General features: G+C 41.3%; 2 protein-coding genes across 4 annotated transcripts; one reads left to right on the top strand and one right to left on the bottom strand.

Annotated features, from left to right (window-relative positions):
* Window positions 1–3,544: 3,544 nt before the first annotated feature.
* On the bottom strand, window positions 3,545–14,545 carry CRYZ (crystallin zeta). The gene is made up of 9 exons (XM_064454823.1): window positions 14,412–14,545; window positions 13,396–13,520; window positions 12,915–13,067; window positions 11,056–11,219; window positions 10,188–10,239; window positions 7,965–8,114; window positions 7,443–7,544; window positions 7,254–7,349; window positions 3,545–6,992 (listed from the first exon to the last, which is right to left on the bottom strand). The coding sequence occupies exons 2-9, from the start codon at window positions 13,504–13,506 to the stop codon at window positions 6,831–6,833; spliced, it is 990 nt and encodes a 329-aa protein (XP_064310893.1). The 5' UTR covers window positions 13,507–13,520; window positions 14,412–14,545; the 3' UTR covers window positions 3,545–6,830.
* Window positions 14,546–14,607: 62 nt separating this feature from the next.
* On the top strand, window positions 14,608–22,853 carry TYW3 (tRNA-yW synthesizing protein 3 homolog). Of its 3 annotated transcripts, none has more exons than XM_064454825.1 (6): window positions 14,608–14,781; window positions 15,290–15,370; window positions 20,241–20,339; window positions 21,164–21,232; window positions 21,511–21,644; window positions 22,545–22,853. In XM_064454825.1, exons 1-6 carry the CDS (start codon window positions 14,608–14,610, stop codon window positions 22,765–22,767), a joined length of 780 nt encoding a protein of 259 aa, XP_064310895.1. In that variant the 3' UTR covers window positions 22,768–22,853. The 3 variants fall into 3 exon arrangements, with proteins under 3 accessions (XP_064310895.1, XP_064310894.1, XP_064310896.1); XM_064454824.1 differs by having other exon boundaries at window positions 21,161–21,232; XM_064454826.1 differs by lacking the exon at window positions 15,290–15,370 and having other exon boundaries at window positions 21,161–21,232.
* Window positions 22,854–24,743: the final 1,890 nt, after the last annotated feature.

The raw sequence follows: 24,743 nt of genomic DNA, 5'->3' as shown, positions 1-24,743 counted from the left end.
CATGATTACAATGGAGAGGGGATACTTTTAGTGCCTAGAAAGCGTAGACAGCATTTATTTTTGGCACAACGAGATTAATAAATAGCAGCTGCTTTTCAGAGCAATTCCACTCTTTTCTGTTTCAGAAACATGTATAGCCACAGTCTCCAGGCTGTGGCATTTCTACACAGCTGCACACTTTGAACCCCCAACCTTGCCTGCGTATGCAAAGGCCAGCAGAGAAGTGAGAGCCTGTGCAACCTTTCCCACCACTCACAGCAGCACCAAGCAGACTACCACTGGCAACCACTGCTTCGAAACCCCATCTGGTTAAATCAGGACAAGTTACTCAAAAATAAACAACCTGACAGAATTATTCTGCCTAATTCAATTGTCTGTGATCCTAATCCTCCTCCTCCATCCTTTTCTGCTCTGCCAAGGGGATGGCATGTCCTAAAAGGAGAACCAAGGACTCTCTAGGTTGACAGATTCTCTGGATGGGTGGCTTGCACAGATCAGATACACCTGAAAGTTTAACCAGAAATGTGACCAAGAACAGCTCTAAGAAATTCAGCTGCAGCAGCTGAGGAGGTTACCTAGCCAAGATGATTTTCCCTCCGCTGGACATTAGTGTCTCCCTAACAGAGGCCACAGCCTGGAACACCCATGAACATCTCAACCATTCCCCCTTGCAGATCACAGTGAAGGTGGATTTGCACTAATACACAAGGCTCAGACTACTGTAACTGAGTCATGGGCAAACCAATGCCCCCCACCTTCAGCATGACAGTGGTGACAAGACCTTACACTGCTACAGCGACACCCTCCAGCCAGAGCCCAACCTTATTTCTGCAACAATACCAACAATACAACCCAGATCTCTCAAATACATATCCCCTGCCCGCTGCCTGAAAGCACCCACTTCCTGCCACTTCGTGTTCAGCGCTACGTCATTATTTATATTCACACTACATTTTGCATATTTACATATTTACATATTTAAAAAAACACCTTCCATTTGTATGATACATCAAAAATGGACAAAATAATTAAGTATTTTATTACATTTCTTCACAAAGCAGTCTAAGTTAGGCTGTCTTATTCTGCTAGGTTAACTTTGTAGGGAGAAGCCTGCAATGTAATAAAAATAGAACTACTCTGACACCTTCTGGTGAGAAACCCTGTAACAAATACTACCCTTGTTAACAGCAGCAATGCTGCACAGACAAGAAAACTGCTCTGAATTTCATCTCTAAGCATTAGCTACAATGCAGAGGCAGCACTAAGCAAGAAAGGAGTCACTGTAAATCATAAGCCTCCCATTCATATAACACCCTCTGACCAAAGGCCAGATTAAAAAGAATTAAATATTTTTAAACAGACAATGTATAAAGAAAATGCACATTTTTATGTTCACATCATCTCCATAATCATATCCATCGTAACTGTTACTCTTAACCTGCTATCTAGTACTTCAATATTAAGAGATGTTTTACTTTTTCTTACAGCGCTGTCAAGTGGAATCGCAGAATCCCTACATGACATCACTGCCTCAGACTGCATTCTGCCTGAATGAATAGGAATAAGCAGCATCTTTTACCTGAATAATCAGCTAAAAAACTACCTACCCACATCACTTACACTAGGCTAATCACTCTTAAAACTTCAAATTCAGGGTTTTTATTGAACATATATAAAATTATACAGGTTCCTTTTCCGGGTTAAGTACAGGTGGCCTGTCTGCCTAGGTAACGACCAGTGATTAATGTCTTTGGCAGGATAGATGACACGTCATCATTCCGATCCCGCTATCGTCCCTACATACTGTTGCCCTCTTGCCTAAACTTTTCTCACCCTTGGCACTCTCCAGAGGGGTCTGGTTCCCACCTTAGATAGATAAGAAGAATCAGTTTATTTACAAATCACTAAATAACACATTTACAATTCATTAATTCAATACCAAAATCTTACAACAGTTTGTGCTTGACTAACGAACACATGCCCAATGTCCACCAAAGAAAACAACTTCCAATTTGATAAATGACAAGTGACCTTTTCCTGCTGGGAACTGGAGAGTCTTTCAATAACTTGTAATTGCCTGATAGCGTCTTCCATCTGCTCCTAAAGGAAATCCCATAAATTTAGTAATATTAGCATCTGTCAGTTCTTGAATTTGATGTTTTAGGTGTTGATATTTCTTAATATTTTCTACCACTGCACCCGCCAAAGATGTCGATTTACTCTCATACCTACCTGCAATATCAACTACCAAGGCCTGATCTCCTTTAACAAATATCAGGTCTGGCCTATATAATTAATTTTGTTAATCTTTCAGCAGCAGCTCTTGAAATACTACCCATTCCTCCTTTTTGGCCTCCTCTGCCAACAATTCACATAGGTGATTGTGCCTTTTGATCCTGGCCTCTTGTACCACTGGGCAGTATCCAGTAATATGCACACAAGTCTTGTTCTCCGCCTGACAATGTTGGCAGGCATTCGACTCTCTTGTCTGCCCCTTTCTAAAAATTCTCTTGTGGGGTGTAGACATTGGCTCTTAGCTGTAATGCCATGATAAGCTTTCTGTGGGGAATTGCCCTATAGAATTCTAACCAGTTGTTACTGATCTTATCCTTCTCAAAGTTGGAAATTCCATGGGCCTGGGAAACCAACTTGGTCCAATTCACATATTCCTGTTTTCACCAGTTACAGGGTCTCGGAAAGATGACTTTTGGAGCAGGTATCTCCCATTCCAAGGCTGGTTCCTCTCCGCCAGCAACCACTTGTGGGTTCCAAACAGAATTTTTTCCTTGACTTCTCTTGCTGCAATCCACAATCTTTCAAATTCTTTCTCAACATCCTCTGCAGAACAACTGCTCTTACCATTTTATCCAAAGACTGTGCAATTCTGTGTAGTCTTCAAGCCTGTACACCGGGAATTCAACCCGAGTGCCTGGTAATACCTAAACCTCCATCCCAGGAGCTGGAATACAGGATGGCAACACAAGTGCTTCCTGGAAGATGTAGCCATTCCTTGATGGCCACTCGAATTGCCAAGTTGAGGGTCTCTAGGTACACATCTGCTTGATCTGCCAGGCAGATCAATTGCAGAATAGCATATCCTTTCAACCTTCTGAAATGGCTTTAATACAGCCTTCCCAATCTGAAATGCAGCTCCCTACTCCTATGGAAAGTGCAACATACAAGGAAAACAGCTTCTATCCATTGGGGCATCTGCACAGCCTCAAGGTATGAAGTATCCTACTACACCTGGGAGGGACTAGAAGGCAGGGTACCAAGTTAATGGGTCACTATAGCTGAGTCTGCCTACTCGTTCTCTTCCCTGGCAGCTATTTTCAAAAGCACTTATTGAAATAATAGTTTGAAATCATTAACTCCAAAACCACTCAATCTTCTTCCCTGGCAAAACAATCCATTTGATGCAATGGTTTTAAGGTTTAGAAGAACGTGGTTCAGCCTCAGCTGGCAACTGAACACCACGCAGCCGCTCGCTCACTCCCCCCGCACCCCTGTGGGATGGGGAAGAGAATCGGACGAGCAAAAGAACTTGTGGGTTGAGATAAGCACAGTTTAATGATTACAATAGTATGATAATAATAGTACCAATGATTATGATAATAAGGACAATAATGTTAATATAATAAAATGGAAAAGGAAGGGAAAGGGAAAAAAGGGAAAAAAAACCCCAAAAAACAAGGAAACACAAAGGATACAACCGCTCACCACCCGCCAACTGATGCTGCCCGTCCCCAAGCCGCGATTGCCTCCTCCTCCCCCGGCCAGCGCCTCCCAGTTAACATACTGGGCATGACGTTACATGATATGGAATATCCCTTTGGTCAGTTTGAATCTGCTCTCTTAGCTGTGCCCCCTCCCCTCCCAGCTTCTTGTGCATCCAGCAGAGCATGGGAAGCTAGAAATGTCCTTGACTAGTACAAGCGCTACCCAGCAACAGCCCAAACATCTGTGTGTTATCTCAACAGGTTTTTTTTCCATGATAATTTCAAAGCACAGCACTATGCCAGCTAGAGTGAAGAAAATTAACTCTATCCCAGCTAAAACCATGACAGAAACAATTAAATGACTCAGTATAATAGCAAAACAACCTCACATTTACCTTTGCAGAGAAGAAACAGTACTCTGAAAGATCTGTGAGAGAGTTGGGGTTGTTCAGCTTGGAGAAGAGAAGCCTCCAGGCAGACCTCATTGCGGCCTTTCAATATATAAAGGGGGTTTGTAAGAAAGACAGACTTTTTTTTACCAAGGCCTGTATTGACAGGAAAGGGGCGATGGTTTTAAACTTGAAGAGGGTACATTTAGGTTGGACCTAAGGCACAAATTTTTACAATGAGGGTGGTGAGATGCTGCAAGGGGTTTCCCAGGGAAGCTGTGGATGCCCCATCACTGGAAGTGTTCAAGGTCAGGCTGGATGTGGCTTTGAGCAAACTTATCTAGTGAAAGATGTCCCTGCCCATGGCAGAGGTGTTGGACTAGATGATCTTTACAGGCCCTTCCAACCCAAACCATTCTATGATTCCATGATACATCAACTATTATTATCCAAATCAACTACAATAACACAAAAATACATCTTTTTGCTAAAGATCTAAAGAAATTTATCTCTTGATTTCCATCCACTTACCATAAATCATCCACTTTCCATTAACAAGGTGCCAAGATATTTTCATCCCTTTAGCGGTGATAGCACAAGGGATGTGGCTCTTGGAGAAGACCACATGAAGCCCAGGACCCACTTCCAAGTCTATTGAGACGGCACTTGGAGAGTGGGAGGAAGTAAAGCTGTATTATCTCATTTCCAAGCAAGTATTTAGCATCTCTTTGCACAGTTATGCACAAGAGAAAAATCAAGCAAGACGACTGGATTTTAAACAAGCTGGCACTGCATTAGTTCTAATGATCTAACTATTCTTGGTCTCCTCCAAGGCGAAGTCACTTTGCAAGAAGGAGGATCTTACAGCAGACAGATGCTATCACCTGCAACATTTTCTGTGTATATAAGTCACAATGTTCTACCACTTTTTTAGTATTCCTAGTATTTGTATGCTAACATGTCTACAAGCTTGGAAAATATTTCAATTTCAACCACTCTAATTAAAAAAAAAAAAAACAAACACCAAAGCCAAAACAACCACCCAGACAAAACCACCATGCAAAAAGAAAGATCAGGCATAGGTTTTTGTTTTGGTTTAAACATGTCTGCCAAGTGCAATGAAGACACTTGAATGTCAGCAAGAGTTCAGTACAAATAGTGTCCAATTTTCTGAAAGGAGCCAATTGTTCCTAGAGGACACACAGGTAAAATAACTTATCATTTTCAGGCTCTAGAGGCAAGTAGTGTGTCAGGATTTGATTTCTCCCAACGACACACAGAACAATTGTGGTCAATTAAGCACTAAAGCAAAATGTTAAGATCTGATCAAGAGGCTTATAAAGAGACAGATTTTGGGGCCCTCTCTTACCTTAATATTTTAACTAGGGATCACAAATGTAGAGGAGAAATCAGACATTTCAAAAGATTTTGCCAATTATTTTCTTAGTTTAGATTAAGCAAAATGTCAGTAGAAATGAATGCCTGTTTAGAAAAAAAAAAACCGCAACTTAGAAAATGGTGATGAAGATCCCACCCTGAAGAAACTGTACATGGATTCAGAGAATGTGTGCTGATTTATGATAGTATGACACCAAATGAATCCAGACCAAATATGAAAAAGCAAGTAACCTTCAGGGACAAAAATACTTCTAAAAAATTTCTGTTTAGTAAGGACTTACTCCTCCTCAAAGGAACAGAGAAGCTCATCCTTGAAGTTGAGAAAACTCTTTTGCAAGTAATGACTTCACTGCTCATTAGAGAATTATATCATTAAGAGGAAGTGCCTGTAATACCAAACAGTATTTTGAGTGTAAAAACTGTCAACATATCAGAGAAATTGTCCTTCCTTAATTGGATTGTATTTGGAACAAGTCAGCAATGTATACACATTCATTTATGAAATAAACCCATAAAAGCAGCGCAGCCTCTCTTTTCTTTTCATTGTAGTCAGGGATTCAGGTAACTTTAAGTTTAATAAAGGTCACAGGAAGAACTGAGATCCTCACTACCTAGACATTGACCATCAAGGAATCAGCTGCTTCTGCCAATATGATCAGTTGCAAAGTAGCAAATACTAGCATACAGCTTCAGAGTTACGGGCCCTTCAGATTAACTGGGACACTTTCACCTCAGATACTAAGTCAGGCAATGCAAAATGAAACTGCCTCTGCTTATGAACAGTTCATATTTGAGAGATTCTTTGGCCATCTTCTGAGCTGGGAAGTGAACTATTTTGGCAGTAAAAGCTTTTATTCCAAGTAAATTATGTCAAAAAGATGAATAATACAAATTTTGTGGCTAAAGAATTTACTGAGTCCTAGTTCCATGCATATAGTTAGTTACATACCTCTGTGTATCTGCTTAAAAAGCAGGCTTCCATTTTGTACTGCCTACAGTGGCCTCACTATAACTTCACACAGAGCACGATATCAAATTCTATCTTAGATATTATTTTCCCCTGCATCACAAGGCCACATCAGCTGAAAAAAAATAAGATTTCCACATCAGCCAAAAAAGCTACAAAAATTACTTTAAATTATACACAACTCTGCTTATTACAAAAAGAAAACAGGTTGTTAATGAATTAATTAATGTAATTAATTAATATAAGTTAGCATTTGATGTTACAGTCAAACCTGATCAAAAGTATATTTTATACAGTCAGTGATTCATGTAAACATAGGTGCAGTTAGAACAGCTACAAAATTAACGGGAAAAGACTTCATGGAAGGAGCACCATCTTTCCTCGAGCACCGCTGCTACGAATAATGTCTTCATGAGCCTTGGCTACTTTCTCCAGTGGATATTCAGAGCCTACAATTGGTTTCAGCCAGCCAGCTTCTATGCCATCAAGGACTGCTGTTGCACATTCATGCTTCTCCTCCTGCATGCAATAAACACACCATTTACCATAAGGTCTTTATAGTTTAGAGAAGTATTGACTATTTATGCAAGTGTTAAACCAAATTTCACAACCCAAATATATTTTATGATGTTCTGAGATTAAATCAAAACATCAAGGAATGAACAAGCAAGTTAGTTACAGGGAAATTATGCTTTCATCCCTACAAACGATTTTAACTGGAAATAGAGAGGTGTTGGAATAAGCCAACAGAACATTCTTTAAAATAAAAATATTTCTTACCTCAGTTGAAAGAAACAGACTAACTCCAATTATGCTAGACTCTTTACTCATAGTGTCTCTTGGATTTATCTCAATAGGACCTCTACAGCCCACAACCTGTTACAAACGAGTTAAAAGATAGTTGAAGTTACAACTGTTGAATTGCATTGCTAAATGCCCAAACTAAAGTCAGTGACAAAAAACACTTACCATCACCCTTCCTGCATAGGACAACAGTTGCAAGTCAGCAGCAAGATTGATGTTAGAAAGCATTTCGATTATTATATCAACTCCTTCCATCCCTGTGTATTCCTATAGAGGACACGATATGTTACTTAAATCGCTCCCATTAGTGCTTGCGTACCACTGTTTATTTCATACACTACAGATAACATACATTTTACAGTTTATTGTTTAAATTTTAAATACAGTCTTGGTACCAAGACTGACAACTAATAAGTTTAATTTTAGCATATTTTGACATGCTGAATTATGATATGCTACTATATTGGAGTTTGCCAGAACGCAAGAGTTTCTAAATGCCATTGCCTGTGAAGAAAGCTCAGCCTTTCCAGCCTGGAAAACTTTTTCCCTGTGTAGTAATGAAAAAGGTAAGGTAGTACACTATTGCTCCTTCATAGAACTACTTTAAAAAAATTCTGCAAACATCTGTTCACATTTTGCTGGTATGAAAAATATATACTGCATCACCTAGCCCTGATACATGCTTACCTTAATTTTATCAATGTAATTAGCTTCTCTGTGATTAAACGCTTGGTGAGCACCATTTCTCAGAACCATGTTCATGCCCTCCTCAGTTCCTGCTGTACCCAAAACCTTTAAACCACAAGCTCTGGCAATCTGACATGCTGCTATTCCCACCTGAGGGAAAAAAAGGGGAAAAAAAAAAAGAAAAGAAAAAATAAAAAAGTCTTTTTTCTCTTTCGTTCTTAACATTTTAAATTTTATATATTCTACCAGCAACTTGGAACTTACCCATTTAAAAAGTTGGCCTGGTAACATTTTTTTTTTTAGCTGTAATAAGTAATTTGGATCTTAGGGACAGCCAAATAGTCTTTTAAAAAGGAAAATATATTTAGAGAGGCATAATAAAGTTCTGTGGGGTTTTTAATATCTATCAGCATTTGACTTAAAACCATGTAGAATGTTGTCTATCTGTTGAAGTTGGGCCATATATATTTCATACAAAGCCAAGGAAATTCTTCTCTTCACAGAATCACCTTGATACCAGCATTACATATTGCAAAGAAAATCCACATGCACAAATTTTATTAACACTACTTTTGTACCTTTCACAAAGAAATTAAATTATATCTTCAGAAACAAAATTATCAGTGTCTCGTACCAGCTTTGAACTCCAGAGGATGTTTAGAGGTGAGGGATGCCTCCATAAAAACCTGACGTCAGAGCCAATGATCGCTTGAGGCGTACCAATGCCATCTCTTGTTTTGCTTTGTGCCACAGCAACAGAATGCGAAAGCAAAACAAGGGAACAGCTGACATGTACAAAGCCTCCTGGGATTCAGCCCCCGCTGGTCAGCTTCCTGGGGCTACAGATTCGGCACCCGCTGTACCAACCGTACAGCTGGACATCTCCGCCAGCATATGTTAAGATATGCACATTTTTATATTGGGGGGGGACACAATGGACAGGCACACAAACAAATAAATAAATATACAAATGAAGAAGACCATAAAAACTCCATTCTGTGGCTCTGCTATTTAAATATATATGTGTGAATAACACACAAAATAAATAGACAGGCTTCTCAAAAAAATCTACCATGACCATCTGCCTGGCCAGGATCTACCCAAACTCTTTGCCAAATGTGACCCATTTTCTCAATAGCAGATCATCAGTTTTCAACTAAATGAAAAAATAAATACCATTAATTAAAATACATCATGGGCAGACTGATTTTCAGAGAAAAATTCGAAAGGGGGCACGTTTTTAAGAGTCGTTGTGGAAGTCAGCATCACTTGAAAGAAAAGATGCAGCACAAACCATCTTTTCTCTTCAGCATGTGGTTCATACCTATACATACCTCACTGCCTTTACAAGTATTCCTATAACAAAGGTTACAAGTCCACAGAACAACAGATCTGCATTATATGCTTCTGCAAACCAGAGGCAATATATCTTTTCAAGAAACATAAAATATTCAAGAATAGAAACACTACATTTAGTTTAAGAAAAAAAAGAGACTACGATGCTGAATGTCATTCTAGTATCTTAGAATGAGATCTGAATTCCTCCTCATAAGAGACTGTCATAACCACCTTTTTGCTGTCTACCAAATAATTAAGGAAATGTTGGCCGTTTATAGCAGCTGTTTGGTTAATCAGCAGAAGCTGAGCAACAAAGTGCAGAGTATGGCGATAAATTGAACTAGAATATTGGATGAAAGATATCTAAAGTTAGTTTGTCTTGTAAAACCAATGAAAACTGTATGTTCAGTTTCACATAGTATTCAGTCATGAATTTATATATTCCAATACCTCTCCTTGTGCAGCTAGCTGTTAGCTAATAGGTAAAAATATCCCAGAAATGCATAGTTGCTATGCACTGTGCAGTCGTGATTACTACTTAGAGAATTAAGAACAACTTGTACATACTTTAAAATTACAGCTTTCTGCTATTCGTTTTATCTCAGGAAGACCAGTTATAAAGCTTCCAGACCAACTTCTGACTGCAGCAATGTGTTTATTATGTGACCCTCTGTATTAGGGGCCTTATACAATCACTCATGCTGTTTCATGGTTATTTGGAATAACAGGGTTAGCTCTAAGAAAAAGTATCCTGAAGTGTCTGAAATAAAAACCTAATTTTCTTAATCCATTAATTGATGTAAATGTGACCATAAGTCATTTCACAGACAAAAGCAGGTACAAGGACAGAAAGGAGCATTCCTTGTAACTTTTTAAAATACTTACTCCCCCACTCGCACCATGGACTAGCACACTTTCCCCTGCTTTGGCACGCCCTCTGAATGGACAAACAGAAAATATGGGCATTATGACTGCAGCACATAATCATTAAGCATCAGATTGCATATACTGACATCAAGTCTCATCTTTCACACAGTATTACTTCCAATTTATGTTATGGCTAAACAGGTATAATCAGCCTCTCTGTGAAAACAAGGAGGCAAAATAAACCATACCATTTATGAATTTAAGTAATATGCAATTATGTCAACATGCAACTAGCAGCAAGTAACAGTCTGGTACTGAACCTCAGTTCAAGGTCTTCACCTGTTACAGATCTTAAAATAAACCACACTAGTTCTAATCATTTGTTCTATCAAACTAAACCAGATCTCCAGTCCTAAATTCTCACCTAGCTGACACAGAAGTCTGGCTTTTACTCATTATACTGTACTATGGCAACTGACGGGACTGTACACAGAGTCTCTCTGGCAGAGAGGCTCACGAAGAAAAGCGGTGGGTCTGCTCCACATTGTCCCTTTGATTAAGAAATTAGAACCATTCCTGGTTTTCTTCCCCAGCTCAAATACCAATGAGTACTGAAAAAGCGTTGCACGTTTTATTACATGATACTTATCGAAGAAGCTTTTCCAGGTCTGTTATCTTAAGAAGAAATACTTAACAGGAAAATACAGTCACTAGCTCCTAGGTAACAATTATGTGACAATTCCATTAGTGTAACAAACTTAAACCCAGTGTTCTAAACATTTCCCACTCATTGATCTCCCCCCATTTTACAGGACAACGAAAATATGGGCTTCAATATTTCAAATATTCAAAAGCAAAATGCACAAACTTAGATTTGGCACCTTACTTTTGGAAAAGAGCACGATAAGCAGTGAAGTAGGGTATTCCAATTGCTGCTCCTTGCCTAAAATCCAGTTTATCCGACAAAGGAAAGACTCTATTAGCTGCGGCAACTGCATAATCTGCATATCCTCCAGAGATCGTACCAATGGTAAAAACCCTGTCACCTTTCTAGAAAGGAGGGAAAGAAGATAGGGAAATTAATCATCTCCTTTGTTTTTTCCTGAATAGACATTAAGAACCAGTTCACAGAAGTTTAGGCTTTTTTTAACAGCTCTCCTGTTAAAAATAACGAGTTATATTTGTCACACAGAAGATTTTTATAAATGCTAATACATAAAATCGATGCAACACAAACCATATAATTTCATATACTTAGATTTAAGTGTCATAATTATAACCCCTGTTCTACAGTATAACACAAACCTACTGTCTCATTAATGAACGTGAACACTGAAGAATTCCACCCAGATTCCAAACGCAAAACCTCAAAAGCTTTTACAAACACAGAATAAATATTTCTCCGTTATTTTTGTTTTAACATAGAAAAGATAATACTCTTAATACACCCTAAGGTAACTAAGTGTGGCTGCTGTTCTTCAACAGGGAACACTGAAGCCAGCAGTTCAGGAGGCGACGCCGGAAACGCGCCACCTGGCAGTGCGCTGCACGTGTGCGCGCCTAGGTGCTCCAGTCCCGCTGACGGAGCGCAACGCCAGCTGCCGAGGTCCAGCTCAGCATCCAACCTTGTACAAGCCCACTCGCAGAGCAACATCAGTATCTGTTAACATTCACAGTTACCAAGCTCTCATTTTTCTACTATTTGCATGTTGATGTCAATAAATATACAGCGTGTGGACTACATCGGTTTGGTTTGTGGACTTTGGGTATTAACTACTGTGCAGAGCGCTGCATACCAGAATAGCTGTTTCTCAAGCATTTTGGGCATGCAAATACATAAGCTTGGCTACTCAGCATTTTTAGGATGTCTGTCTGTGGCACATACTGAGCTCATCATCTCTCTCATTCAAGCAAAGAGCATCATGATTTCCATAAGAAACAAAAAGCACACCCAGCAGATATAGCAAACTATTGATAAAATATGAATAAACATGATTCTTCTCTCCAGATAACCAAATATCTCCTCTCTCCCACAATAGTTACATAAGTTCCAAGTCAGGAAATTCCAACACAATTATAACTACAGTTTTTGTGTTTGTCTGAGACCAACAGTCTAGTGACTTGAAAGGACAAACAGATTTAAAAACTAACTAAATGTCATGGATATCTTTTAGGAAACTGATAATTGCCTTCTCCTGTCCAAAGACGATCCCCCTGAGAAAATCTAAGTAAAATTACTAGACTGCAGTAATAAAGTATTTGAACAGTTTTAACAACAAATATGTAATTTATGGGGTTTTGACTGACTCCCAAGTCAGTAAAACAAAAGCTCTTTCTATTTCCCAAAAAAAGGTTATAGAAAATTTTTCAGTTCTGCATGAATTACTGCCTCAAACAGGAAGCACCCAACTTCAAATATTTCTGCAATGCCATAAAAATAGTTCTGAAGCACAAGTTTTGTACACCTGATATCACTGCTTTAAGCAGACAAACTGAAATGCCTCTTCTGAGGTCTTTTAACTCTTGGAGGTCAACAGCATTAAAGACTTCCCTGCAGTTCAATCTGCAGACTGGATTGGCAATATGATCTCGCTGCACACTTTTACCAGTCAATGAAGGTGATTCCCCACCCCACCCCCAAAAAGATTACATGATTGTAAGCAATAAAAACAGCAACAGTAGTATGGCAATCACACAAAGAGGATACAATAAACAATAATGAATTAAAACCCAATGCATAAATACCTTGAACGCAGTCACATGTTGCCCAACACCTTCTATTACACCAGCCACATCTGATCCAGGAGTATAGGGTAAAGCTGGTTTTCTAGCATAATTTCCAGAACGAATATATGTCTCGACAGGATTTACCCCACAGGCATGGACTTTAATTAACACCTAGAAGAAAAGATGCTTCTTAAGCCATAATTAAAAAGATTGAACTCAAAGCATGGTATCATGGCATTTTAACTAAACTCTTAAACAGTCAGCAAAAATTCAGTGCTGAACTGAAGCCATTTTCAGGAAATCCTCTATATGGAATATGTAGCCCATATAAAAGTAAAAACCCCACATTTGTTAAACATGATGCCTCAGGTAGTATGAATACCCTGATGAAAACCGACATATTTAAGATGAAAAGTTTTGGTTTGTATTCTTCATTCTGTTCTGAGTGTACCTATTATCATTCCAAATCACTATTTCAGTTCACCGAACATATATATACCTGATTTTCTTTTGGATCGGGAATTAAGACGTCTGACTGGAGTTTAAGCACTTCAGGGCCACCAAATTCAAAAACTCTGACAGCTCGCATCACATTTCTTGTGGCTGCCATAGTGATCAGAACGTCTGGCGGAGGGAAAAAAAAACAATACTACTTTATTGCCTTCGTAATGTATTTTGCATCAACAAAATAAAGAAACCAAACAACCACCTGTCAAGCAACTGATTTTAATACAGCCTGAATCCGGATTTAAATTTAGGGGGCAGGGTTCGTTTGTTTTGGGGTATTTTCCCAAATCTTGCAAAAGACAGAAAATTAACCGTACTATTTGCAGGACTTTAGGGATAGTAAGAGAAGCACATGCAAATAACTTATCCACAGAAGTATTTCCGCAGCAGCTCCCGCGAACGCTGCACCGCGACCAGTGCAGCGCAGAGACGGGCACTGCTCTGGGGAAGATCACGGGCAGGGCCTGCCCCGCCCCCGGGCAGCCGCCGGGAGCGCGGCCCCGGGGCGTTCGGGAAGCGGAGCCCGGTCCTCCCTCGCAAGGAGAGGCACAGCCGGACGAGCGGGGCCCGGCCGCGCTCCCGGGAGGCGCACCGGCCGCTCGGCAGGGAGGCGCACCGGCCGCTCGGCAGGGAGCGCCGGCGGCGGCGGGGCGAAGCGGCCCGGCGGCCGGGGGACAGCGCGCGCCCCTCAGCGCCGGCGGGGAGGCCCCGCCCCGGGCACGCCCCCGTGCCCAGGCCACGCCTCTGCGGGCACGCCCCGCCCCGCCAGCCGCCGCCGCCGGAGGCAGCGGGGCTGCCGGAGGCAGGGCTGTCCAGCGGTGCCGCGGCCGTGTCCGGCTCGGCCTGCGGAGCCCAGCCCCGCGCGGCGGGGACAGGCGGCACGGGCAGAGCGAGACAGCCGCCAGCCCCGCCCCGCCGCCCTGCAGCGGCCCGCCCCGCCGCCCGGGGCAGCGCCGGGTCCCGGAGACCGCCGGGGTGCCCCCCACCCCCGCCGCGCCCACCGCCTACCTCCGGAGCGCTCCTGCCTCCGCGGCGGAAACCGGGCCCGGGACGATCGGCGGCGGGGGCGGTGACGGGCGTCCCACGCCCCGCCCGGGTCCCCCGCCCCTCGGCCGTCGCGTGGGGAGGTTTGGCCCTGGCGGGCTCCCGTCAGGCCTCACGGGGGTCGCCATTGCGGGGCCGGGGCCGGGGCCGGGGCCGGCCCATGGCGGCCTTCCGGCAGCAGAAGGCGCAGCGCCTGGCGCGGGCGGACGCCAGCAGGAAGGGAGCGCTGGACGAGGGCGCCGCCGCCGTCGTGCAGCTCCTCAACGGGCGGGCCCGGTTCTGCACCACCAGCTCCTGCTCGGGCCGCCTGGTCCTGGTGCAGGGCGGCGCGGCGGTGAGTGCCGCCGCGGCAGCGGGGCGCTGGAGGAGCCCGGCCGAGGCCTCTCCCCGGCCGGTGGGGTGCCGTGCCCCGCTCGCCCCGGCATGCCGCGGGGGGCCGCTCGCCGGCGGGGGCGGCAGCGGGAGCGGCGGCGGGCGGGCTCCAAAAGCAAATCCATGGGACGTGGCAGGCTTGGGTAGGTGGTACGGCAGACGGCGGCTGGCGCTGAGAGCGGCGTTCAGCGGTTCTCGCTCTCTGCTGCGATTTTTCTTATCAGGTGGTGGGACATAAAAGTTTCTAGTGCTAGGCCGCAACCTTACAGCGTTCTCCGACTGAGAATATGTATGAGTATGGATAGGTCATGTTTAAACTAATTCTACGCAAATACATTTTCGTACATTAAGAAAACACACCTTTTTGAAGGCAACGTTATCTATGCTGAAGGACCTTTTTTTTTATACAAGCACAAGATCAAACATCGCGTATCTGTAGTGTTAGTTTAATCGTTTCTCTTCACTATTAGGGTATAAACAGCTGTGAGATCCAGAAGAAAGACTGCACGTGGCTCATGGTAACACATGCAATGTGTACCAAAGATGACGTGGTAAGAGGATGATACGATACGACTTCTACATTTATTTACTGTAACGTTCCTAATGTCAGGGAAAGCATGTCCTGTAAAATATAAAGAAACTCTTAAGGTTTTTTGTTCCTGTTACTAAGATGAACTGACATTCCAGTTTCAAAATAAACTTTTATCTATGTGCTCTGCTTAATAAATTCCTAAGACCTGTTTTGAAGAGAATAGCTTTAAGTTTAATTCCAAATTCTCTGCATAGTTGTAAATGCAGGTAATATCAAACTTGAATAATTTCTTACTGTCTGGAGTCACATAACCTCCGCACCACAATAGCTCAGCAGGAAGTCAGGAATTACCTTTGCTTCTGTAGCAGAAGACTGTCTTTCAAAAATGATTTCTGAGAATCTAAGATACAGTGACTCTTATTTTTTCAAAGCCCTTTCCTTATTCAGAATAAAGAGAAATAATGCTTTTCTAAGCAAATGTTCTTCATTTCCTGAAAGATTACTGTTAGTATAACAATGTCTGTTTCATTTCTGCAGCTTTTTATCTGTTCTTTGTTTTCCCTTCTTGTTGGGTTGTGAGCAAGGTATTGTTTGGAGACTAGATTTGATTTAAAAGCCTTCCTATCCGAAAGTAAAATAAGCTTAATTTCTGTACAATACTTCCTGGCCTTTGGACAGCAATGACCTAGTCATTAGCCCGGACTATTCTGGGCTAAATGAAAACAGTATATTCCTTGTTAATACCAAAGTAACAATTGCGGTACGGAGCTAGGCATTTGCCTAGTAAAAGTTCTCTGTCAGGCAGCATCTGAGATGATGCTTACTCAAGCAGCAGCATTCCTGCAGGACAGAGATGCAGGATAATGTGGCCCTTATCCTGTCCTCCAGTAGTTAGAGCCTGACGTACACGTTAATGCAGTAATCGTGATATCCCTTTCAGAATGGGTTGGTTGTGGTTAACAAATATTTTGTATTGTCCTCATGAACTGTTTCATAAGCTATGGCCATTCTTGCTTTGTTGTTTTGGTCAGCCATTCTAGAAGTGACCAAAATTAATTCCTTTGTTTCCATTAAATGTAGCTGTGTTCAGGTAAGCATGCCACTGAGCACATTCATTTTGTATGTAATAATTCCTTCAAGACAGTTAAAACTGTCTTGACTTAAAAAAACCTTTCTTCAATTTAGAACTGTCTTGAGCCCAGCTTGCTGTGCAAACAAAACAGCCTTTCATTTACAGACACCTGAAACTAGTGTAACAGTGAATCCCTTATACTGCATTTTTAATTTAGTATCTTAAAATCCCATCAAATTTAAAAAAGAAAAGAGTGGGGATTTTTTTAGTATGCTTTCAAAATAGTGTGCTCTCTGCATACATCTCTTTGGTTTGTCTGTCCCACAAAAGAAGCAGTAGAAGAGTAAGAATTCTCTTTCTCAACTCATAGCTCACTTTACCATATGCATACATTCTCACACGTGCACAGAAAATCTCCTCCAAAATATTTGTCTTCGTTAGTATTTGTTCTAGCAAAGCAGAGCTTACTGAAATTTCTATTAGCAAATTTCAGGCTGAATAGGACACAGTAGGCTGTTGCTGACTCTTTGGAGAGGAAATAGTCTGATTTTTCCTGTTGCCTTTAACAGGTAGACGGGATTGTTTTTTTAATGCATGAATTGCAAGCATAAGAAAAATGTCTTTGATTAACTTTTAAACTACTGTACTCAAATGCATGATAAAGCTTTGCTAGTGCAGTATTTAGGAAATGAGAAGGGAAGTCAGGATCTTGTATGCTGTGTGTTGTACTTTTCAGCTGTCAGACCATTTGACCTCATTGTGTATGTTAACCTCAACAATATGATCACAGGATGTTTGGCTTGTAATTTATTTTTATGCCTTTATCCTCCCAATGTGTAGAGAAAAAGCATTGTGTATTACGAAGTACCTCTTTGCAAGGTTATTGATATGAGACAAATATAATCTTATAATTACACAATAGTGTAAAACTGAAATGGGGTACTTTTTTCCCCTGACACGTTATTGGTGTGAATCTTGACCACCTTCAACTTTGGACTTTTGGGCATATGTGTGCCAGGATTTCGCCCGCTGCCGTTTAATGCTTCAAGATATGCGCATGCAGAGCATTCACTTCTACCAAGACCTATGCAGGCATAGCATTGTCCGCATGTCTGTATGGACAGACCTGTAAGGTATGCTGTCAGCTGTTGGCTTTGCATATTGCTGACCAACCTTCCAAGTGTCTAGCTTGAGTGTCAGTACAGTGTACCTCGTGAGTGAGGCGTCATCTCATCCCTTTCTCGTGAGCAGGTTTTGCCAAATGCAGTGGGCTGTGCGTTTCCCTCATCAGACTGTAACTTACATCCAACCTAGTAATGTGACTGCAGCGACAGCATTTGCTGTAGTACCAATGTATTGGCTTTCTAGGACAAGGGCTGCGTTCTGTGTTACTGTAAATGTGCTGCTGTGGTCAGTCATTAAACATGGTTGTTTTCTGCTTCGTATCACTTCAGTGATTGCTGCTGTTTTTAGAATAGAGGGGTTTTCATTTGTGGGAGGTTTTTTACATGTCACCGACAGGTATTTTCTGTCATTTCATGACAGCAATTAGGCTCTGACTTGTTAGAGATGAGGGGCATATTCATATTCCCATTGGGTGTTTTCCCATCAGTTTCCCTGGGAGCAAATCAGGGCCTCAGACTTCATAGACTTAATAGAAAATTTATTTCAGTATTTCCCTGTTAAATTGAGGTTGCAGGAAATTAATGATTTAGAAGCAGTAAGATAATAAAAAACCTTTACTGAAAAATATTTTGTTCCATTAATAAGCTTTTTGAGGAAACAAGTGTTGTAAGACAGCTTTGGGGCAGTGCTAGCAGGCATAGATGATTTCAGTCAGTATGACTCTCTTAACTAGTTGTATTCTCACTGGAAAGCTGCCTCTAGAGTATCTGCTAAATTAGTCTTTTCAGAGAAAGAGAAACCCTTAAAAACACCCTCACCAATATCACACACACTGATCGCAGCTAATAATGTGCTCTCTGTTAGACAGACTTGTCTCAGAGACCTGTCTCGGAGACAAGGCTGTCTCGCTTGGCTTCCAACCACAATGGATGCCGATCATTTCGCTGAAGCAGGACACTGTATTGCGCAGGTGGCTAGAACAGAGTTCTCAAACATGGGAAAGCGCCTGAAAAGGGATCACTGAAACGTGCCTGAAAACGTAACGCACGCGTCCATGGCAGGCCCCGGCCTGTGTTACGCACTGTGAGTGCCAACTGCTGCATATATTTGTGTTCCTGCTGAAATCAGCACAGCCAAAGCAGACGCTACACAGCGCAGGGGCCTCAGGGGTGTACACAGCCAGCCTTGTGCTGTGCTGCAGAGAGAGACCACACGAACTCTGCGGAGCCCAGCTTTAGATAAGGAAGCTGTATGACCGTGCTAGCATACTTTCAAGCAGGGTGAATTCACCTCAGTGGAGCACTGTGTCAACACACTCATTTCCAGGCCCCAGCAAATGCTAAATAAGTTAGCGTAGGTATTTCTGCACAACACTGCATTATGCAATGTTGATCGTTTCTGTTTCTCATCAGCTTTAGCACAGCTGTGGTTACTCGGGCATTTTCTAAAATCTGGTGCAGAAATTACAAACCTAGCCATTCAGAAAGACATGCTTTCAACTTAAGAACACTTATGGAGGAGATGCTGCATAAATATATTTTAACTTTTCAATGTTTAAAGGAAAGGAGAGAGTGTTACTTCAGCAGTTTTCTTTTATGCCATCATGTCTTTAAAAAACACATGAATTTGATTATTTCCTGAAACTTTTATTGAATATTTTAATTTTACGAGAAAGATGAGAAGGGCTAGACAAAACAACAAAGTATGGGAAAACAGCTGAAATTTCTCTAGTTAACATAGCAAATTTTTTAGTGCTGTGAATTAAGCAAGTAAAGGCAAACAAGGGGGGCAAATAGTTTAAATATGTTTATGTTTAAATAATCATACAATGGAATAAGTAATATAACTGCCTTAAAGTGACCTTTCTGAATGGAAGAAAGTAATATTGGCCCTTAAGATTACTCTGCATAAAGATAGCATAGAGAAGTAAGGAAATTGTAATAGTAAGCCATGCAGAATGTCATACAGCTTTCTCCACGCTCGCAAATCCAGGAAAAATTGCCACTAACATCTCAGTCTTCTAGCAGAACTGAGGGGTCTGAAGGTAATTTCTTGAATTTTATAAGTATGAAGTTACTTCATTTTTTTCTTGTCTTGTGGGTTTATGCCTCTAATTCAAACCTCTGAATTTTTTATCATTATGACTCTTATACAGTAGGGTATGCGTTATTATTTAACCTAGGATTAAAATGTGATCAAGTATGTTAGGCCATTAATTTATTCTGCTGAACGCCAGAGAGTTTTCTGGAGTTGACGAATGTACTTCAGAAACTAAATGTCTTTGATTTTTAAAGAACAGTTTTTTTAAAAAACAAACACCTAAGAAACCTGCTCAGGTTTCATCTGATTGCAGTAAAACAGTCCTCTTCCCGTGCTGTACTGACTCTATCGATTCGTTTGAATGTACAAAGAAATAAACAGGGAAGCACAGTTTTTCAGATTTTTAAAGTCTATCTTGCAATGAATTTCGATCAAACCTAATCAGTTTAGCAAACAGAATCAGGGAGATCTGTGGAATTTAGTATTATGAGCAATGAAAAATCAAAAGCAGCTGAACAAACCTCATTGCTTGGAACTCATTTGCTGCATTTTTAATGCTTGTTTCACACACTGACTAGCTATTATTTTAAATTTTTTGTAGTAACAGTGCACACTTGCAGTATTAATATAAATATTTTGGTGTGTTTTCCAGATGACCGCACTAGAGAAAGCCACTGGTGACGTTGTGCTCAAGTTTGAACCATTTGTTCTTCATGTGCTGTGTCAAGAGCTACAAGATGCACAGCTTCTGGTAAAATTACATCAAGTAACAATGTTACATTGTTGTTCCGTTATACTCTTTGCCGTAAATATTGGCTCCTAAGTAAGCTTCAGCATTTAAGAATAGTCCCACATGTGTTGTATGTTTAATAACTAGGGTAGTAAAAGTAAGCTGATGAAGAAAACACAGCTCTAAACTTAGTAGAGATTTTGCCGTACTTTTTGGAAAAAATCACCCAACTACAGTTTAGTGCTTGAGCTGAAGCAGGTTGCCTGGCAAAACATTTTTTATAGTGAGCCTGGGTTGCTTTCACTGGCTGAAAGTAATGGGTTTTTTAGATATCATTTTGCTACTGTCAGGCCATTTGGCTCCAGTGTTTCAACTAACTGAGTAGTACCTTTGCTTCCTGCTTTTCCAGAATGACTCTGGAGAGTAACGCATGATGGGTTTGTTCCTTCGTTAATGTACAAGAGAGTTGATTAGCTTCTTTTATAGTACTGCTGCACTTTTAGCTATAGAAGTGTTGCATGACTGTATATGGTTACTAGCTCTTCAAGATAAAATAGTACAGCACCCAGAGAGACGTTGATGTCCCATCTCCGCTAATGGATTAAGATTAGACAATTAAGATTGACTGTGATTCTTTGAAAACCAACCACAATTTGTGATACTACACAGGTTTGATCTTAAAAGAGATTTTAGTACAACTATTATTGCATTAATTTGGGGAGATGGTTTTGAATAAGTTTTTTTGCAGAAGTGAGACTATAAACTGCATTGCAACCCATCTGTAATTGCTTCTTGCTGTGAAAGTGTGTAACACCTGTTTAAGGCATTTATTTGTTCTGCAGCAGTCAGTGGCTATCGAGTCTGGGTTCAGGAACTCTGGTATTACAGTTGGCAGAGGAGGAAAAATTGTGATGGTAAGGACTCTTCTACTCTACCTGTAAGGAATGTAACAAAATCATATCTTTACTGTTAACCTTGATTTTTTATGAGCCAAGATCTGAATTGTAATCTGACCGACAGCTATCACAGGGCACCCTGTAACAAATACCTTTTCTGCTTTAGTTGACAGCAAACAAACCCATTGTGTGGATAAGTGGGTTTTTTTGCTGTAATGAACTCCCTAGATTATTTAAATAACCTTCATAAAATAAAAAACTTTATTCTAGATAAATCCTTCTTTGTGTGTTTTTAGGCTGTCCGGAGCACTCATTGCTTAGAAGTTCCATTGAGCCACAAGGGGAAATTGATGGTCTCTGAAGAATATATTGAATATCTGATACAGGTAGCTAATCAAAAAATGGAAGAAAACACAAGGAGGATTGACAGGTTTGTAAGAGTACACCAATCCTATTCATGACACCTAAATCCAAAAGTGAGAGAGGTTATGGTAAAAAACAAGCAAGGAAACAAAAAATGCAAACAAAAAAAGCAGGCAAACCAAAACCGGACCACCCCCCAAAGTCTAAAATAAAATTTGAATTAATTATTTGAGCTCTGAAGACTATAAACTGTTTAAGCAAAAACCTTTAAACTCTACTCAGTAACTATCTGCAAACTCATGTTGTTTATGTTTCTTTTTCTAAGATAACAGCGTGTGTTATTCTAACACAGTAACCATTTCAGAAGTATTCAGATTGCAGTGCACACTTCAATCCACTAAATACTTTGTATAGTTTCCAAAACTGATGACTTACGAAGGCGGTGGAAGGTTACACGCCCTTTGGGTCTTTACATTTGTCTCCAGCTGAGGGACAGAATAGGCAGAAGAGCTAAAGAGCATGAGGATCAAAAGGACACTGGAGAGACACCTGCCTGGACCAGTTTCTTTTTATATGCCCATTGAAAATCTCCGTAGTTGTTAAAATTAAAAGTAATCGCTAAAAGTAGCATTCCATCTGGTCATTAATGCTGTCATTGATCAGACGTTTAACGTGATACCATTTGATAGTTTTTGTAAGATTAGCATCTTAATGGCACGTGAGTACATCCACTAACTGATTTCTAACATACAAGCGTTACAAAGGGAAGCGGCATGGCATACACAAGAATACGTGCTGATATTTCTAATTTTTCTTCCAATATTGGCTAGAACATTTCAATGTTACTAATGATTTTCTTGTCTTGGCACGTTTTGATCGTATTACAAAAGCATTAGTTTTTCAGAGTAGTTTTGCAGATCCTGAGCAAACCCACAAAAATGATAACTATGCAATTATTTCTTCCTAGATTCTACAAACGCTTAGAGTTAGCTTTGAAAATGGCCATCAGTGCAAATAACTCGCCTTCTGAGGAGACAGAGAAGAATCGCTCTGTGTACATTCACAGAAGAAAGAGAAAGACCATTCTAGAACAAGATGTACACACCTCTCCAAAGGATCGCAATGAAGAATTGCAGCCCGAGGATGATACAGAAAGCAATCTTGATATTTTTGCTGAAATCGTGATATAGACTAAGGCATTTGAAAGCAAATGGTGAACTGAATAATAACTGTAATGCTCTTTGTAAGAGATAAAAATACTGCTCTGTTCTAAGTAGTAACGCTCTCATGGACATTTACCAGAAAAAAAAAGGTCATTAAACAGAATTGTTGGAGAGGTTTAATGCCACAGAAGCACACAGAACAAAACCTTAGAATGTTTTGGGTTTTTTTGTAAAACCACTGTTGAATTAACAATCTTTGTCTGTCAGTTATCACAGAAATAACTGGTTTGCTACAGCCTTTGGCTGTGTTCTCTATGGAAACGTTTCACTTCCAAATGTTGGGTTTAGTCCTGATTTTTGCAGAGCAGAAAAACTCTAAAGTCTGTGTTGTTATCCTTGAAGGTTTTTCATCCCTGCAGGAACTCTGCAAAACAGTGTGCAGGAATATAGGTATTTTCAAAATACCTGTATTTTTCAGAACAACACAAAGCCACATGTTAGCCAGCTGAAGAACAGTACCTGGTGTGAAGGTTAGGATAGAAAAGTAGAAGGTATGTGCTGCTCTGTGCCGGCTTCAGCCAGGTGCATCCAGGATCCTTCCCGACTGTTGTGCTGCGCAGCAAAGTTGATGCTGTTTTCCTGCACTTCGCTATGTTCAGGCTCCAGCCCGACTGTGTTCATGTGTTCTGCTTCCCTTGGCCAGCTGCCCTTCCCTTTGCACCGTTTAGCCAACTCTGTATGCTGATAGTCCATTAGCTCACTTATTTACATATCATTCTGTGTGGCCAGCGCCCAGCTTCAGTTCCAGTTGTTGGGCAGAAAGTCCACCAAAGCGCGCAGTAATGGGCCTTCTCGCCAGGCTATGCACCGCTGGCGTGCAGGAAGTGTTACATATAAAACAGTGCAATAATTTGTGCATTCCTGTATTGTGCCACTGGGAAATGTCGGAAAACTACATACTTGTAGTGTTTTGGGGTTTTTTCCCAGAAAAATGGTGAATTTGTAAACCTTAGCAGCAATGAATTCTGAGCCCACCCTTCTTAGACTGAGTGATCTCTAACACTGCAAAACAAGACCCTGACTGAAGGAAATGGTTTATTTGATACAGTAACTCCCAGTTTGCATAGATCATTGTTTCCATTATATAAGCCCATGTCTTGGGGACATCTTGATTCCACTGTAAAAATTTGACATACTAGGTAGCAGCCAAAGGGAAAAGTAATTGGGGGGCTTTAAATAGATGCTGAAGGGCCTGTTAGGCTGTGTTTCCAGTAGCAGGCATGCCAAAACAAACCAGAGCCTTTTGTGTTGCTCGTTTCTGTTACTAACTTGCAGCTTGAACAGTTCGGTATGCTTGCTTTCATCCTATTTCTTGTGGCTTGAAAGACCTCAGCACCTGGCTGGGGCATGGGAAGGTGAGAGGCCGACACGTTTCTGTCCCTGCAAGAAGAGTGCAGTCGCGTCAAGTGAAATGCTGGGTGGTTGATACTGTCCTTGCCTGTTGGCTGTGAGCATGAGTGGAGCAAACAGCAGAAGGCGCAGGCTCTGCTGTTCTCTGTGGAGGGGCCCAGGCAGGCACTGGTAACATATTTGAAGATTAAAGACCATCAGCTTGTGAGACAACCAAGTACATAAGATGTTGAAATACCACAAGAAACCTTCAAAAGTAATACACTGTTCTCAAACCACATGTGTATTAGGGTAGACTAATCCTTGTTTAATTCTAACTGAACCTGGGGCAGGAGGGGATTATTTCTAATACTGAAGAGCTGCTTGCTGGGGGGTGTGCAGCAAGCGCCCATCGCCTGGCAGGGTCAGAGCATGTGGCGTGTTGTGGTGGGGCCACCACAACAGGGACGTGGGTGAGCAAAGCCGGCGTCCCACAGCCCATGCAGCAGCAGGCACACAGGTAGGGGCAGCAGAGGGTCCCTGCGGCAGGCCAAAGTGACTGCAGCTCTTCAGGGCGTGGGGAGGTGGCTTCTGCTGCACACGTTATCAGAGTA

This window comes from Phalacrocorax carbo, chromosome 6, assembly GCF_963921805.1.
Source record: "Phalacrocorax carbo chromosome 6, bPhaCar2.1, whole genome shotgun sequence".
Lineage (NCBI taxonomy): Eukaryota > Metazoa > Chordata > Aves > Suliformes > Phalacrocoracidae > Phalacrocorax > Phalacrocorax carbo.
The sequence above is the reverse complement of the archived record's forward strand: the minus strand, read 5'-3'. Positions and strand labels throughout refer to the sequence as shown.